General features: G+C 42.7%; 1 protein-coding gene across 2 annotated transcripts in view; it reads left to right on the top strand.

Annotated features, from left to right (window-relative positions):
* The window catches only part of tio (tiptop), a 73,025-nt gene that overhangs the window by 43,457 nt on the left and 11,865 nt on the right, over positions 1-17,703 (top strand). For both annotated transcript variants that reach the window (XM_011311256.1, XM_011311255.1), the window contains exon 2: positions 2,512-2,641. In XM_011311256.1, the coding sequence (XP_011309558.1) occupies positions 2,575-2,641 (67 nt within the window). In that variant the 5' untranslated portion in view covers positions 2,512-2,574. The remainder of the gene's footprint in view (positions 1-2,511; positions 2,642-17,703) is intronic.

The raw sequence follows: 17,703 nt of genomic DNA, 5'->3' as shown, positions 1-17,703 counted from the left end.
AACCCCCTCTGCTCTCTTTCATATCTGTCGTCTTCTGCCACCCCTCCGTCTCCCCTCCGCAGCTCTCACCCCCCGTCCTCCCCCTTCACCACTCCTCCTATACTCACAGAGACAGCTGGTTAATGTTTCAACAAGCACAAATTACACTTGCAAGTTTGCTTTCCTGTCTTTTATAAACTCTCTCAGCGAGAGTGAAAATTTTCACGGCTTCTTACAGACAGATGAGCAACAACACTCGTTTTGCCAAGAGAATTGTCCCAGTGTCACTCGAAATAAATCGATCCTTTTACTGAACTCTCAGGGATATAAGTGAATATCGTTAGCTTGAGATATGGAATTTTCTAGAGCCATATTTTTCATTGGTCATCTCATTGTATATAATAGGAATCGAAATAATCTAATATAAGAGCAGAGCAAAATTGATTAATTCAATTGATATCAAGTTGGGACACGGAAGCTGTGAATGTGGATGTAGATATTTCTTAGTATAATGTCAGTTTATGCTACGGCACTTGGCGCCTCGTTGAGTCAGTTCCTTCTCGGATTTCAAAACGAATGGACCACTTAAATAAATGCCTAACTCCACCTCAGCTTCAGTATCTCGGTGTCACAAATTATTTCTATATCGCTGTCCCTACATTCCTGCATCATTCCAACTTATCACCTTTCTCAAAATAAAAAAAATTATTTTTCTCCACCCTCCCGTATCTACCCCTCCATACCTGTATCAAATACAATTTCAAGGACACCCAGCAAGCGCAATGACGAACTGCGCACCTTCCGTTGCATATTTCGCGCCACGAGATTAACTCCTAAAAACCGACAAAACCCCAATTGATCATGTCCACTGTAACCCAACAATTCGTCAAAAGGAGAAAATCAAACTAAACTTGAGCATCCGGAAAAACCAGCCGCTAGGTTTCTCCCTCAGCCTTTATCCTCAACCCATGACAAAGACCAAGAGAGTGATTTGTGTCGTTGGCCATTCTTCTGAACGTCACCAACCAAAACTCCGCTTTTCCACTCTCTCTCTCTTCTCCACTTGCACTCCTTCTTTCCTGTTTTATCCCCCTCTCCCCCGAGGGGTCATATATACCTTTTCCCCTCTTTCTCCTCTAGATATGGCGCTGGTAATATACGATCTCTGCATCTGTTCCCAGAGTGACGCAACGTCCCGCCATAGATCACACCCAGGGCTTTTAGAGAGTGAAGGCTGTTAAGGAGAGAGCGTGGCGAGGGTGTTCTAGGCGAAGAGACAAAGATATAGGTGGCTATAGTTACACACACACACATACTTTGTACAAGGGGAAAAGGAGGGGGGAGGGGGGTAAAAAGACCGACAGAAGGCCGTCAGGGTGACGTACGGTTACTGTTAAAACTCGGGATGGCGTCGGGATGTACACGTTAAAGAAGAACGGTGAGTGCACCCAGTGACTCCACTCGTTCACGAGGTGGGTGGGTGGGTGGTGAGCCGTAGGGGGCGGTCGGGGATCGAGGGGAAGGTATGGAGAAGGCACAGGGGATTGGCGAGGCGACAGATAGCCGGGACTCATCGCACACTCAACTCACTTATACATCCACAGCTACCACGAGTATAACTTTACCTTTTGGTAGGTGAGTCCTTACCTTACGGAATATACTTGCGAGTCAGATATTTATGATACTTGTATGTATTGCTTTGCGCTACCTGCTGAAACTTTTCGTTACATCTCGATTTTTTTAAAGGGTGAAAAATCGAATGCAGCACAATATTCCGAGAAATTCGTTCGGCAAAATTTTTTTCAATACTGTTATTACGATTCAAGTCATGAAAATTGAGTGCGGGTTGCCTCTCCCTAGCACCTTCTGATGGTATGCGTCATGGCCATTGAAGAGGGAGATATACGAGCTCATGTGAGTTTGTTTGCGCTTGGAAGATCGCTCCCTGGTATGGTGTTGGTACGCGAAAATACGTATGTGAGAAGGAAAAGAACGACTGGGGAGGGTGTTGAGGGGGTAGTATATCGTTTTATCGGTGCGCCCTTATTCCCATTATTCCCCCTTTTGCTTTCCACCTCTCTCTGCATCCACGGGCTTTACTTTTGGAATAGTCTCTCTCGTGTCGAGAGTGTAGTGCAAACGGGGGAGAAAGGGGGGGTTCACGTTGGGCGCGAATTAAAACGGCTCATAAATATCTGAAACAAAGGCGGCCGTTTTCCGAAGGGGCGGGAATAAGGGCTTGGGAGATATACGACTGTACACTGGCATTGGCGATGTGCTTTCCTCTTACACGTGCCACCCCTAGACAAATAGAAAAGAACATTATTTTCAATATCTTCGATGATGACGAAAGAAAAATATATTTATTGATACCCTGGGATACGAATTCCCAGCTGACTCGCTAAATAGTACATTGTCGTTTCTACGCAGTGCAGATATAATGCAGTAATTTTTATTTATAATTGATGAGTGAATGGATGGTGATATTGTGGCTTAGCGGTATTACTGATTTATTTCTCTTGTGAATTTCAGGTAAGTAGTGGTCTCCAATCGTTCAAAAAGCAAGCGGCCAACTCGCCGCGCCGGACGGAAGATATGCGCAGCAAGCAACAGCCAAGGCCCTCCTTCCGGTGGCCGCAGCAACGCGGCGATAACGCTACCGGTAAATATTGCCAAAAGAAAAAAAAATTCAATGAATCACCCCAAAGAACCCAAAACCCAAAACCTCTGAATCGCACGAAGAATAGTTCTAGTCAATTGTTATTGCACGACATGACAACAAAACAACAACTCTCCTCCCCCCGGAACTGTTATTCCTTTTTACCCGAGATGGCCTGTACGTCTAGTCGTAGCATCAGAAAATGTCTCGTCTATATCTAGTCTGATGTTTTATCAGTGACACGTCAGAAACCCGGTTTTCAATGTGACACCAAAGGAATATGGCGTCAGTTCGGGGGAAATATGTACAGAGGGTTGAATGTATTGCGTGCTGTATGCTAGTTGATGTTTTTTTTCTCTTTCTCCTTTTTTTTCATCGATTTCGTTATCTTTTCTGAGGAATTGACGCGGAGATGACGAAATGTTTAGTATTTCTCCCAGCATGTAATATGTCGAAGTAATTTATTTATAAATTGAATAAAATTCATTTGAATATTCTATCAATTAAATAACAAAAAAAAATTACGCTCCACGAAATTGAAAAATAATTGCATCACTTTGTAAATAAATTGTACCTAAGTTGTTGGATTAATTCAAAGAAATATTTAAAGAAATAAAACAATGAATAAAAGAATTTATTGGGTTGAGAGGCGTAATTCAGCCGAGTGTATGATACAACGCGCAATATATCCACTCACATAAATGATCTATCAATATAAACGAAGAATAAATGACACACCATAAAGCATTCAATAAAGTCTCCAATTTCTTCATCTATTTGTTCTCATTAAACGAATCGTTTGATGATCTCCCTCCACCCATCGCCGTCCATCCAATCTCGCGAGATAGCGTGTGGCATCGAATTCACTATTGGGTACAACGGTATATAGAACAGAGAAAAGAAAGATAGGGTAAAAAGAGGAATCACCGTACAAAAGATGGAGGAAACACCGGACACGACGCCGATTATTCGAGAGCACAAAAGGTAGTGAGGGGTCATGGTACCTGCAGGATAGATCAGACAGGAGTTTGTCGAGTTACTGAGGGGGTGGAAATGTGTCGCTACATACGTACCACCCCCTCATACCCCATCCACACATACATGTAAAATAACACAAATACAATTGAAGAGAATTTAACGTAAGTCCGCCTCCGGCCAGTCGACGTTTGCACGACTACTCTCTCTCTCTTCTCTCCCGTCGGATTTTCGTATTGACAGATATTTAAATGAATATTCCTATGGTAGCTGATCCTCTTTGAAATCAAAGCAGCAGATTCGCCAGAGGGACAGTATTCAGTTATGGGGGGGAAAGATTCATTTAGACGTGCGCCAATATTCGCCTTCTCTACATGCGACTACAGTCTGTACTCATTTTTTTTTTTCAGTTATTTGTGGTTGTGAGTTTTACCTGGGGGCACCTTGCGCTCTTCCCCTTCGTACGATTCTACGGGATTCTTCTTTTTTTAAATCGTGTCATACGCATGACCCCGCACTGATATATACACATTTTTTCATGGTCAATCCTTTTTCGTTGGGCTGAATCGATTCTTTTCTTGTCTGACAATTATCGGTTTGAGACTTAATTATCATTTGAGAATCTCATTCTCTTATCTATTGAGAATTTGTCGCAGGAGTAAATGGATTATTGCATAATTTTGATATGATCCTGGATTTACGTTGTCCCATCGAAAAGAAGGTAGTTGTGCAATGCAGAATGCCCTGGGCCACTGGTGGGCGCCGTGAGGTTAGTAGTGGAGAGAGAGCACTTTACGTGCGTCATTTAAGAGAAGCTTAATGCCGCCGTAAAATGCAACCAAATGGCCCACCGACACTCGTCCCTTCATCTTTCACCTTATACCATGAGGCGGTTTTTATGTATTCAGGATGCTCGAATCTTTGCTCAATGAGGGAGCCAAAATGTGGCTACACACCCAATACGTGGTATTTGTGAATTCCATTCAAATATCAGGGGTAATAACAATAAAGTTTAAAGGATTTTTTTATTGGGGTTATTTGTGGGAAAAAAATGACGGGATTATGCCCATTTAATTGGCTGATAATCAAGTTTACGGATGAGAAATACAAATTTGAAGATTGCAAATATTTCTACCCATTTGAGAGTGAATTCCATGAACAAATACATTATGTAATCCATGCTATATATTGTGCGTTAAAATTACCGAATAATTTATGAAAAAAAAAACATTTTTATCTGGAATTACTCGGCGAATTTTTTCGATGGATTATTCATTGGTGAAATCACTGTCACCTTGGATTGAAGTCCTCCAATTTTTCAGTAATTTTTATTGTACTTTTCTCCCCATCCTGAATTTATGCTTACCTCTTCTTCATTTATATTTTTGAAACATTGAAATGACATTCCTAGGATTACTAGGCATAATGAAGCAGCCCGTAATGGGCGTAATGCCACGAAAAAAAAAAAATACGTGCGAAACGCAACAAAATGTTTTGTTGTTTAATGGAGAAGAAATACCCAAGTATTGTTATGTACAAAGCCCCCGCGGGTTGACATGTCCCTTTTCGGTGGGAATACTCTCCTCGATTCTCGACTCGCGGCATTTTAATCCACCGATGTCACAGCTCTATCTACCTCCTTTCTCCCTGTCTCTCTTCTTCCCAAAGAATAATTAGCCCGAAAATTTGTTGCGAACGTGGAGAGCAGGCGAATTGCCACGAAACGCAACAAAAGAACGAAAATATTAGTTGTCTGAGGCTGTCTCGGGCTTTTCATTCCTCCGCGGACCAAAATGTGTCACATTTTCTTGTAGTGACGTGGCAACTAACCTGTTGCCGTGAATATGAAAATAGTTGGGAAAAAGTTGAGTGCTCGGAGTGTAAATTTGTTGATATTCATTCTCCTGTATATCAGTTTATTTATTCAATCACCGATGAGATCCGAAAATTGAATTGCTCGCACTGATCGTTTTTATTTTCTCCGGAATCCCAGAGTTTTTCCATTTTTTTCATCCCTCCTTTCATGTCCCGGCGTTTTTATAGCATTCGACAGGTCAGATCGAAACCCGCAGGACAAAATCCATGATTTCCCTTCAATGGTAATTTTTTTTTGGCAATTTTCAGTATCTGTTGCATCCAAATCCTCAGTGATCGAGATTTTCATTTAATCCGAGATTAAATTATTCCAGCGAGTTATCATTTATTTATAAAAAGTCAGTATAATTGAATTTTTTTTGTAATGAGCTCTGATTTAAAATTTCATCAAAACACATCAATGAAGAAGTCGGCAGAAATTTTACGTTGACTTATCCAAAACTGGTAAAAAATTTCGAGTTCTTAAAATAAAAATTTCCGAATGTAATTTTCCACCCGTATTCGTCTCGTCTTCTCGAAATTAGACTGAGGGGAATTTCGGTAAAAATATATAATTTTTTCAGTGGAGGATATTTCACGAGTTAGCAGTAAAAAAAATCCTCATCCAAAATCCTTGTCTCCCCCCTGGCAAAACAGCGTAATTGCATCCACTCTCATCCTCCCAGTTGTCCTTTCATCCTCATAATTTTTTACTCCGATCCCTCCACCACTCCATTTCTTTTTCTTCGTGTTTTCCGGAGTGAGTGGAAGATGCAGCGATGGCCGGAGGAGAGAAGGTTGAGTGAACTGTCTGTCCTGTCCATCATGTTGCCAGCGTCAGATTATCGTTCTGACACTTTCCAAGTTATTCGGACCGTATACAGTACCTCATTTCTGTCTCATCCACAACGATTCTCTACCATATGCACTTCGTACACTTTCTTCTCATTTCACTTCTACATCGTCTCGTCTTCCCATTTTCTGTTGGTGAGTATTTTTCAGGCGCGTCACTAGTTAAACCGAGACGTGCGCGACATATGTCCACTTAACTCGTTTGGTCACTGCGTCGATCATATTTCTCGATCGGAGATGTCTCGAGATTCAAGGTGAACTCGATGGACCATATTTATTTGCATTCAGCGACACTCATTATTTCATCTTTATACATCAACCTTTGAATCATTTATGAGTAAAAAAAAGGGGTTAGTCCATCACATAAACCATTCAATTGATGCGCTCTAGAAAAATTTTCATCCAATCCTATCGGAAAAATTCCGGGGAAGTCATTGAGTTATTTAGCCACTGGAAAATTTCTAGGAATGTACTTTGACAAATTAATCCACTGATAATAAATACACTTACTCATTTCAAATAAATAAATAAATTTATTTCCCGCCCCGCGTCCAATTGTCCAAATATCATTGACCGACGAAGATAAAAAAAAAAGGCCCGCCATTTCATCGGTTTGGAAATTCGTTTAATTTCCCTCCCCTCGCTTGATTATTTACGGCACACCCGTACAATTTATCGTGTCCCCCACTCGCATAATAAATCCCCCCGCGATTTTTAAATTCAATATCCTAAATTACCTCAACGCGGGCGAGTCAATATAACGCATCAGTACTTTTATTTCATCGAAACAATTTTTATTATTTAAACATGAACCGAAAAATGAAATAAAACTGAAACGGTGGGACACAGTGCGACGTGACCCAGCTTGACCAGAGGAGTCGGTAATTGGTTGAGAGAGATGGAGAAATATACGCGTGTGACCCCGACCATTCGCGTCATCCAATTAATAATTCAATCAGCGAACACGATTGGATTACCTTTTGGGTGGTAAAAAACCCAAGTATGCAGGCCCACCAGCTATATGTGAAACAATAATGAAGTGGAGAGGACTGTAAAAATATAAATAAACTACAACAACCAACGATAATGCAGCCAATAATCTACCCCTCACCTAAACACGCACTCTATTATATTAACGGGCATCGTGCAATCTAAGAGAAAATAAATCCATTAATTTCCACTAGATTGTAAAAGGTACATGAATGCCAGAAATTATTTTTTCATATCGTATTTTTGACTCGTGGATAAAAATCCTTTGAATTTCCCTGATTATCGCCCGACAAATATTTTCACTTTTAGCAGACACATGGGGAATAAAACAAATTCGCAAACTCTGTGCAAAATATATATGTAAATGCCCGAGGGCTGAAGTTTATACAAACGATGCATTATGGTTACAACCTTGTAAATATTGTTACCTGTTTGCATTTGTTAATTGCGTGAAGAAACATCGGGGAAATTAAAATTGCCATAAAAATTTTCAATTCCTGGAAAAATTGTTGGATCATTGTTTCCCATCCCGTGGATCATTTCATCCTGAATAACGATAAAAATATTCATGAAATATAGTAAATAAGACGACAAATCGGAGTAAAAATTCCACAATTTGAATGCATGTGAGTTTCATAATTTTTATTGAACATTTCTCTCGGCCACTGCGAATTCGAAAAAAAATCTTAAAAAAAAGTGAAGAGGATCTCCGAGGGAGACAAATATTTCTCCACGGAATTCCGCGTAGAAATGACGGGTGACTGTGAGCTCCGTCATTTCACCCGTGAATTCCACCACTCCCCCTTCACCCGTTGTTATGTAGAAGGCAAAAGCCGAGGCCGCGGCCGAGACCAAGTTAATTATCGTTCAGAGCCTTGCCCGGTTATTGCTAATGAACTCGGCCGTTGCCTCCCCTCGTTAGTCTCGCACACTCTCTCCTCCGGTGTACGTTATACTCTCCTCTCTCACCTCTCGTCCGATTCACTTGCTTATTTACACACGACCATATCCACTTGTTTATTCGACAAGGGTTCGCCCGAACGATAAGGAATTAATAAACGATCGCATCTTGTGACCCCCTCCTCCCCCCTCACCCCCAAATCCCTCACGATTTTCTTATTTGAAATCTGCTATAATCGGCTTCCGGGAGAATCTTGTAAATCTGGCGAAGGCTCGCGTAAGCACCTGCGTACAACCTATTAGCCAGCTGTAATTTTCACTGATTTATTTAGCCACTTTTATCTGTCTCTTCATTTCGTTCGTAACTATCGGCGCAAAATCATTATTGCATTGATCAATAATATTTTTTTCATGCTTTTTACATTTTGCCATTTTGAATCCTCATTTTTCGTGTTGTGTTTAATTAAGATTCGACTCGACTCTGACTTGGGCTTCCACTTGATATCAGAGTGATGAAAATGCATGGAACATATCTTCTCTTCTTTTTTGTGTTATCAATGCTTTCATATATCCTGCGGTGCATGCATTATGCAGATTACGGAATCATATATTATTCAATTAATGGACGAATTGATGATGTGGAATCGCAGGTGAAGAATTCAATTCGTGATTTGAGTCTGAGGTTGGATTTTATTTTTATCAGGTTTTATTTGATTGAGATTTAAAAGCCCAAGGCTATAATTACAGGATGACAAATTTAATTAAAAATTTTCCAAAAAGCCTTCACCCACTAAATCACTCAGCCGATATTTCAATATTTTCTCTCCTTGTCTGTTGCAGGTAAGCATTGAATCATCGCAGAAGCAAACGCATTGCCCGTGAGTCGCATGGAAAAATAATAATGCAAAAAGTTATTCACTCTGGGAATATTCATACCATCATACACTGTCCATAACATTCAATTGATAGAAAGCGTGTAGAGTTTAACTCGGTTCATTATCGAGGAATAATTTGACACGATGAGGACACTCGTTATGACTGATCATTACGAGCAATGTGTATATGCATAAAAGAGGGTAATGAGGGCGATGAGGGGTGGGCGGTGGATGAGATGGAGGGGGAGGGAGCGGGTTAAAACGATCGACCCGGAGGGCAATGCAGACTCCATGAAAATGCAAACACTAACTGTTCAATTCTCCTGCCCTTTGTAAAATCATCACTAAAAGGGTGCAAAAAGGGGGCTTTTGGTTTGTCCGACTCTCGGTAAAGTTATGAAATCAAATGAAATTACGCGGGGTGAATTTTACCCCCTTCTCATCCCTCTGCTACCTCGTTTCCCGTGCATACACAAACCAAATAGGTTGTATTAACCCTGGAGGCGTATAGCGTTGACTCGTTAAAATCACAGTGGCTCATGAAAAAATAATTCAAACCATCCTGTTGGCGTCATGATTGTTGGGAGGTGGAGGGAGGAATGTACAGAACTTTGTTTCATGTGTTGCTTTCATGTACAATTCACGTGCTGATGAGTTTAATCGATTTAATATAAAACGACGGGGGCTTGAATATGAACAATAAACTGCCCTTTTTAACAATCAAACAATGGCTAAATGAGTTTGGAAATGGGGGCAGAAATTAAATCTTATCACGTGTGAAGAGTTTTGGTGGTCGAGTGGAGAAATTTTTTGTCGGTAAAATCGGGAGAGCACTTTCGTCATTATCTAATTAAAATCTGTCATGCTCGACAACGATTTTTTCCAAAGTCAACATGAATAGACAATTTCTAGAATCTCAAATCTTTCTCCCCTGGCAACCCTCAAATAATAATAATAAAAAAAAAAACCACCTGAGTAAGACCGATGTCTCCCGAGTCCCGAACAATCCCAGATTTACCCTCCCCACCCTTCCTCACCGAGTTTTAATTGAAAGCCATTGGCACCCAGCCCCCGTCAAAACTACCACACAAACCCCTAGAAATACACTGACTCCACCCAGTGGTATGTTAATGTTGGCCTGGCGTTGTAGGTGTAGCACGACATCGTTCTGATGAAGTTGACCCGTGCGACGTGTAATAAGGGTCCAGCGGTAGAGACAAGGCGGACGGACATACAGACGTAGTAAAAGGTACGAGTTGGTGGATGGAGAACGAGGAGCTCCAGTACTCAAACACTAGTGAGAGAGAGTGAGAGAGACAATGAGGGTGAAACCTGTCGAGAATGGGTTGAGGCTGCAAGCGGACGTGACACGGCCGTCTTGTGACCCGTTCCGTCCAACCTCTCATTCCCTCTCATTCCCTCTCATTCCCTCTCATTCCCTCTCATTCCCCCCCTCACTTTTCCTCCTCTCACTCCTCTCTCTCATCTCTCTCATCTCTCTTTTTCACTCACCCATCGTCCTGGCACATGCCGCGACGCCAAGCAACCCAGCGTCCGTCGTTGGTCCAAGCTCCCATTGTTGTTATTATTAAAGGGGCTAAAGGAAGGGGGTGAGAGGGGGTGGAAGAGAGGGGGAGAGAACACACGGGTCAGACGAATGAGAGAGGGACGATGACGGAAAGGAAGGCGGTGTCTGCAGGTGACAGATGAAACAACCCCCCTTCCACCCCTTTCCACCTTCTCTCTCGCTGGTCGTTCTCTTGGTGCTCCCAGTGCTGCTCCACCCTGTTTCGTATAGTTTTGACCCCTTCTAATTCACGTTGAGCGCCGATTTCCTTCAACCATCGTCAAATAAATGAACCTGAGAAATGTATTTTGAGGTCGGTTATTGATTTTAGAAATCGTACGAATATCACCGAGAGTATTGATGGATGCAGGGTTGAAACGAATGGATGGGAATTTTTAGGAAATGAAGCTAAAATTTTTTCAGGGATGAAAATTTACCGGTGATATATTGGGAGATTTTTTTTAGAGGTGAATCAGAGGATTGGGGTGAATTTTGGAGGGAATTTTCAGGCTCGGGGAAAATTGGGAAGATTGGGGTTATTATTTTTTTAGATTATCGAGCTGATGGAAACTCAATCAAATTTAATATCTCAATCTCATGATCAGATTTAGAATCTAAGGAAGGCATTCGAGTGTCAATGGACGCTCACTGTAAAAATCCCGGGTTTTATTGAATTTTTTAAGTGACTGAAGTGACTGGGGCCTGCATCGCTGAAAATTCATTGATTAAAATTTTTTAACTTTAGCATAATTTGGTATTGCATATAATTGTTATACATTTGGCATATATACGGTATTCCTTGCGACAATTTACATCTCCTATGCCTTGATTCGTCTTTTCCTCGGCACTATCATTTTCACTGGGGCCGACAAGTGGGTGATCTGAAAAACGCGTGGAATGCAAGCATTCGCCTCTTGTGAGGAAAAAGCAGGGGGTGACCCTGCCACTACTATCCCACCAGCGGGAAACGTGACAGCTCAAACGGTTCTCGTAAGTACAAAAAAGAACTGTGGCTAGAGGATGGTAGAGAGGGATGAAGTGCTGGACGAATTCTCGAGGGGGTCTCAAGCATCTCAGCACAAATAACTCGGCGTCGAGTCGTTTGCAATGGATTTGCGTGCGCTCTCTCACGAGAGTGAAGGGGTAGTCCACGTGGAAACCAATAAAGTGCCCAAAGAACGATATCCAGTAGCAGAATGTGCTGTAAGGATCCTCCGAAAGAGTGAACGGTGGGACAGGTGGAGGTTTTCGACTGACGGCGAGAAAACGAGGAGAGTACGGCAGTTTCAAGACAAAATCCTCGCTTTTCACTGAATATGCAATGAGGGCTCGCTCTGTCCTTACCGAGGATTCAGTTTACCGGATGAATCTGGAGATGGGACAACAGATATTACCTAAGTTGTCGATTCGAGGATAGCCTTATATTTTCAGCAGTAGGAATAATCCTCGATTCTAGTCGGACTCTTCAGACGGGTAGAATTCAATTGACTCCACAATTATGGATTGAGTATCCCTGAAGAATAGTAAAGCTTGATGTGATTCAATCGAGAAGACTTGATTCAAGTATATTTCAAGTCTGACTCAATTTAAAAAAATAATAATATTGAGTCCTACGCGCGAGTGATGCGTAATCTCTCTCCAATATCTTGCTCGAGATGATTGGAGTAAGAGTAGACACTGGCGATAGATTTAATCGATGTGAAAACCTTCCCCGCTAATTTCATCTCTACCATCACGATTGATCTGTTGGATCGATTTGTATCGGCGATCTCTAAACACACCCCTCTCAGGTTAATCGTTTGAACCGTAAACTCATCTATGGCATCCGCCCACTGTTGAAGACGTTGATTAATATTTCGTGACATTGAGGGACACTCGAATCGAAACCGTCCAAATGGTTTAGTTGTCCACGCGTCCGTCCGAGTAAGAGACGTCGCTTCGGTGGACGCCCCAGACGTCGTCGTCGTTTCACGGCATTGATCTGTCGCATGACAGCCTTGATATCGGGTCGACGTTCGAGGGAAACGGCAGGATCAGACTCCCCTATTTGATTTGAACTGTGTGTAGGTGGGGAATATGGTCCGCGTCACTTCAGGAGACAACTCGTCAGCCAGCATCCGGAACTTATTAACGTCTTGTCCATCACCAAATGATCACAATTTCTTCATTCACCATCCAACACCAAAACGAAATCATTGATTGTGATGCCATTTCAGGCGATGCATATGCTATTGAACGTCAGATCAATCATCAATGACCTTCCGAATCTGTCTCAATACCTAAGCAACACAGCAGACTCCATTGATCGCAGGTCAGCTATTCCCAGAATGGCTGTCCTCCGAATTTTTATCCCCCCAGACATTACCACTCCATTCATTTATCCCCTGAATATTTCCCTGAAACTATAAACATCGCGGCGAGACAAGAACGGAGATTTATAAACGAGATGAGCGGAAGAAGTCTAATGATAAACCCGAGAATTTTACGACTTTAGGACGAAATTCCAGGAAGCAAACGATGTGCCGAAAAAGGGTCAAGATTGAATCAACCCTCCGTTGTTTTAATAATTAGAGTTTCTCGTTCAGGTATACATTAGGACACGATTACGATTCTTCTCTCGTCGCTATCCGCTGACGATGATCAATAATTATTGGTTGGACCCCTGCATTTTGGGTAATTTCAGAGTCGCTTGGTCGCGGATGAGATCAAGATGAGAAAGTTCCGAGCTCTAGAGTAAACTTTGGTCGAGGGGTTGCGTGCATCCTGTTGGGGCATCGAGGGGGAGAAGAGGTGGAGGGAGAATGCTATAACCAGGTTAGGTTGGCTGGCTGACCCGGTTGACAATCGATTGACGGCTGTCGCCAAGACATCCGCGCCTTAGACTCTCCCCTCTACAGCTCTCATTTTCCTTCCTCCGACTCTCTTATCTCTCTCTCGAAATCAACCCCCGTTCAACCCCACTTGGACTTGCCGACGTGGTTGTTGAGGGAGGAACAAGTTGCGGGCATCATTTGCACAGAGAAAAAAATTCAATAAAAATTATACGACATATCCATTATCCGCCAGTTAAAATATCGTTTAGCTGATTTCAATGAGAAATTCATTAATAAATAATTTAAAATTAATCGAGTCCAAATTACATCCACTTCTAAAATCTCGAGTCACCGAGATATTTCAATCTGTAACAAGATTTGAAAAATTGACAATTTAGACTTGACCACTGGTGCACTAAATAACCTCATGCTTTGACTAGCACCGAGCCACAGTAAAAACGCCATGTCTCCACCATTAGCACTCATCATCTTTGTACACAGATCATGACAATTAGAGCAGGCGTCATGTCATCAAGTGTGCCACGATCAGAAGGCAGTACAGCTGACAACCATCTCTCATCGCGTAAACACGAGTGGGTCGGCATTATATCGTGTCCGCTCAACGCTTTCACAGTTTGTGTTTATTGTAGCAATAGGAGATAGTGGGATAGGGTTTATGCAGGGTGAGCCAGTGGGTGGATATGACTACAGTTATACCTTGGAGGCCTGCGTTGGATATTATTTGCCAAGGACAGTGACAAACACCCGTCAATGTCATTTCCACGCGGATCCTTGGTGCTGTCCCACTCGGCACATCTCCCTTTGCCAGTCGTCCTGTCCCTTTCAGATCCCCCTTCCCCCATTATGATTCACCTCGGAGAAGATGCAATAGAGAATCAGAAACATTGATCATCACTCCGATACAATCTGGACCCTCGGCAATCTGTTCTTCATCAACTGTCACTCAGGAGGATTATGACACCCCAATAATCACCCCAGATAAAACAAATGCCGTGATTCTATCGAATTTTATTCTCGAAATAACTGGGCTGTAGTTGTGAATATCAGTAGATGATGTAGAATCCACTGGAATATACAGTCTGGCGACGTAGGTAGTCATTATGCTGCGGAGGGAGGTGACGTCACTGACGGTGACGGATGGCTACGCGTCAGGCAAGTATAAACCCCCATGGTACCCAATAAATTATTGCAACTATAAATTACTTCTCCTCTCTGCTCACGATATATAATGCTACGGCTACCGAGTCTGCGGGTGTTATACCCGTTACTGTTAACTGTTTGTGTGATGGTACACAGAAGTACACACGTATGAACATCATCAGGAGAGGAGGGAGTGAAAACAAGTGGGGAATGCCATTATAAGGAATTTTTTTTTTTTCGATTCACTATATATGAAATTTATATAATATATGTGAAACTATTTATGAAATATTGGCGGGAACATATTGTCGGGCTTTGAATCAAGAGCAATATCTGCAATTCTCGGGAGGGTAAATCCGTTCTCTCATTACAGAGATGAGAATCCCTGGAAGAATATAATCCCGATACGTAATAAATATTGTGTATGGAGAGTTGTGTTGGTTTGTCCGTCTCACTGATGGCTGAAGGTGCTTGCAGCATCACGATAGGATGAGTGAGGAGGGGTTAAGGGGATTGAAGGTAATAACGTGTATGAAGAAGAGATGTGCGAGAGAAAAGGAGATTGGGAGACTCCAGGGGAGGATATTATGGGCGATCGAGTGAGTTATACGGTTTGCCGCATGTGTGTCGCATAAATCTGCTCCTACGTCGGTTTTAGTATTCCAACTTTCTGTTCCCTGTGATTTCACTGCAACGTCTGTTGGAGTCTGACTGATTGATTGATTGCACACGTAGGTGACAGGAGTTGGCGAAAATTGCAATCGATTTTCGTCAGTGCCTATATTCAGAGCCAAAAGTTTTCATGTCAGGGAGAGAGGATAACTCAATCGCAGTGGGTCGTATGGGCTTGTCCGAGACAAGTTGTCTGACAATAAGCTACATCACCTCGTCGTGTGTGAGAAAGTAATGATTCTCAAGTGTATACAAAAGGCACATACGAATAGCCCTCGAATTAAGTAGACGATAGGTTTTGACTGAAAGGCCCCGAGCTAAAGTGAATGCACCTGTCGTTCTGTACATCAAGCGTCCGTCACTCGGTAGACGTGTACTCTTTGCTTTACTCAACGCTTCCGGCTCCTCTCACCCTCTCTGAAAACCTCTCCACTGAGGCCTCCGTCAAGACTAGCTTATTTATGTTGACACAATATTTATTAGAACGGATCGGTGCGTCGGCCCTCGGTTGCCTCTCAGCCTGGCTTTCTATTTTTGGCATCGTTGGATACTCTTTCAAATACGATAGTGGGTAAAGCTGTTAGGAGGAACCGGTATCTCTCTCCCGGCCTCCGTAATAAACTCCACCTTCTCGATTCTCAGTGCAATGCTCTCGAGAGTGACAGCATCTTAGGAATGTATATCGATTTTATGGCGAACTCATGTCAACTGGAATGACACGTGTCTGGTTAGAAATCCACCGAAGGATTGGCAGATGTGATGGAGTACATCTTGTATTGTCCAATCGGTCCCTTCAAATTTCTTCCTTAACAACAACAACTAGCGCATCTTCATTTGATACTCTTGGATAATTCTCCCCTAATTCCACCCATTTTCCAACTCACCCACGCTGAATTATCTTCCCCGTCCTTCACCGTTGTAACCCAGCATCATCCACTTCCTCTCCTCCCTCTATCCATCTACTCTCTGATGTCGTTCGTCGTAGCCCGAAGTCCCCAGGACGTGAAGAGACGTTACTTCGCTGACAATTATTGTTGTCACGGAGACCGACTGTACGGCAGTCGGTCGGAGAAGACTGACACGTAGAAAGACAGCGTGACGGAAAGTGCAAGGAGAAGCCCGAAGTGTCGGGGTATGCCAGTTGAGAGAAGAGAACGAGAAAGGAAGGAGAGCCAGAGTTGACGGACATCGTGATGAAGGCGTTCCCTCTTGTCACTTCACTCTCATTCCTCCCTCCCTCACCCTTTCCCTCCATCTCACATTTATCTCACTCACTCACTCACTCTCTCTCTCTCTCTCTCTCTCTCTCTCTCTCTCTCTCTCTCTCTCTCTCTCTCTCTCTTTCCCACTCTGCGATTCCTATATGTCCTGTGCTCGCTACGTGGACGAGTATTTCCAAGGCTTCTTCTTCCGATTCGTGACACCTGCTACGATTCAACTCAATAGTCATATATTCCAACAACCTATCACTCCTATCGACTAAAACGGAGACACACACGGGTAGACAAACACAGACACACGTTTGGTGACTGGATGCAGTAATGCCATCAGTGGGATTATTCGATTTCGCTTTTTCATTCTTTTGTCTTTATAACTCCACTTGGCAGCATCTCAAACTCCTTCGACGAGTTGTGCAAGCATTAATCGCATTTCACGTCGTTGCTTGTCGTCAAAAGACATGACTTCCGTGAAGTACACTTATGCCGTGGACAGGGTAGAGTTGACGTTTGTAAGACAACTCTTATCAATGATGGAGGAGGTTTGGAAAACGAGTTTTGCAGATTTAGCCTACCTAAGGAGCCCAATGCATCGATCATCAGTCTCTTGTGTACGTCCTTAGCCACCCGATCCAACGTGGACAGTTTCGACGAACGGACGTTGGACTTCATCCATCATCCCGTCACCGGATTTGCTTCTCTTTTGCACGTTTATTATTGGTCAGGCCTTGTACACGCGGTATTTAATACGTCTCGAGTCGCTTTGGATCAGTAAACAGTGATGCGAAGGTGAACGATTAATCGTTATGCGCGACTTCTGTGGAGACTCTTTCATCAATCTATTTTTTTTTTCTTTATCGTTTCCTCTTTTTCTCCTCCTTTATCACAAAAACGTGTGAATATTTTTATCAAACGGAAGAGTAAATGGAAATCATTGGAGACAGGATAAAGCTGTGGAATCGAATTTTCGCCTCTCTCTTCTGTACTCAAAAGATATTGGATACTTGACACTGCACTTTCCTGCTCTTTTTTCCCCCATTGCTCTTTGTCTCTCTAATACCTCGACTCAGTTCCTGTCCATCACTCACCGTCACTCCTGTCCGTCTGCCGCTTCGTCATCCTCCCCCTCCTCCCACCCTCAACTTATAGTCCGATCTCTCGGCGTCTTTCATTCTTTACCGAAGCCAGC

Source organism: Fopius arisanus, unplaced genomic scaffold (genome assembly GCF_000806365.1).
Source record: "Fopius arisanus strain USDA-PBARC FA_bdor unplaced genomic scaffold, ASM80636v1 scaffold00086, whole genome shotgun sequence".
NCBI lineage: Eukaryota > Metazoa > Arthropoda > Insecta > Hymenoptera > Braconidae > Fopius > Fopius arisanus.
This window is presented reverse-complemented; position numbering and strand designations above follow the sequence as displayed.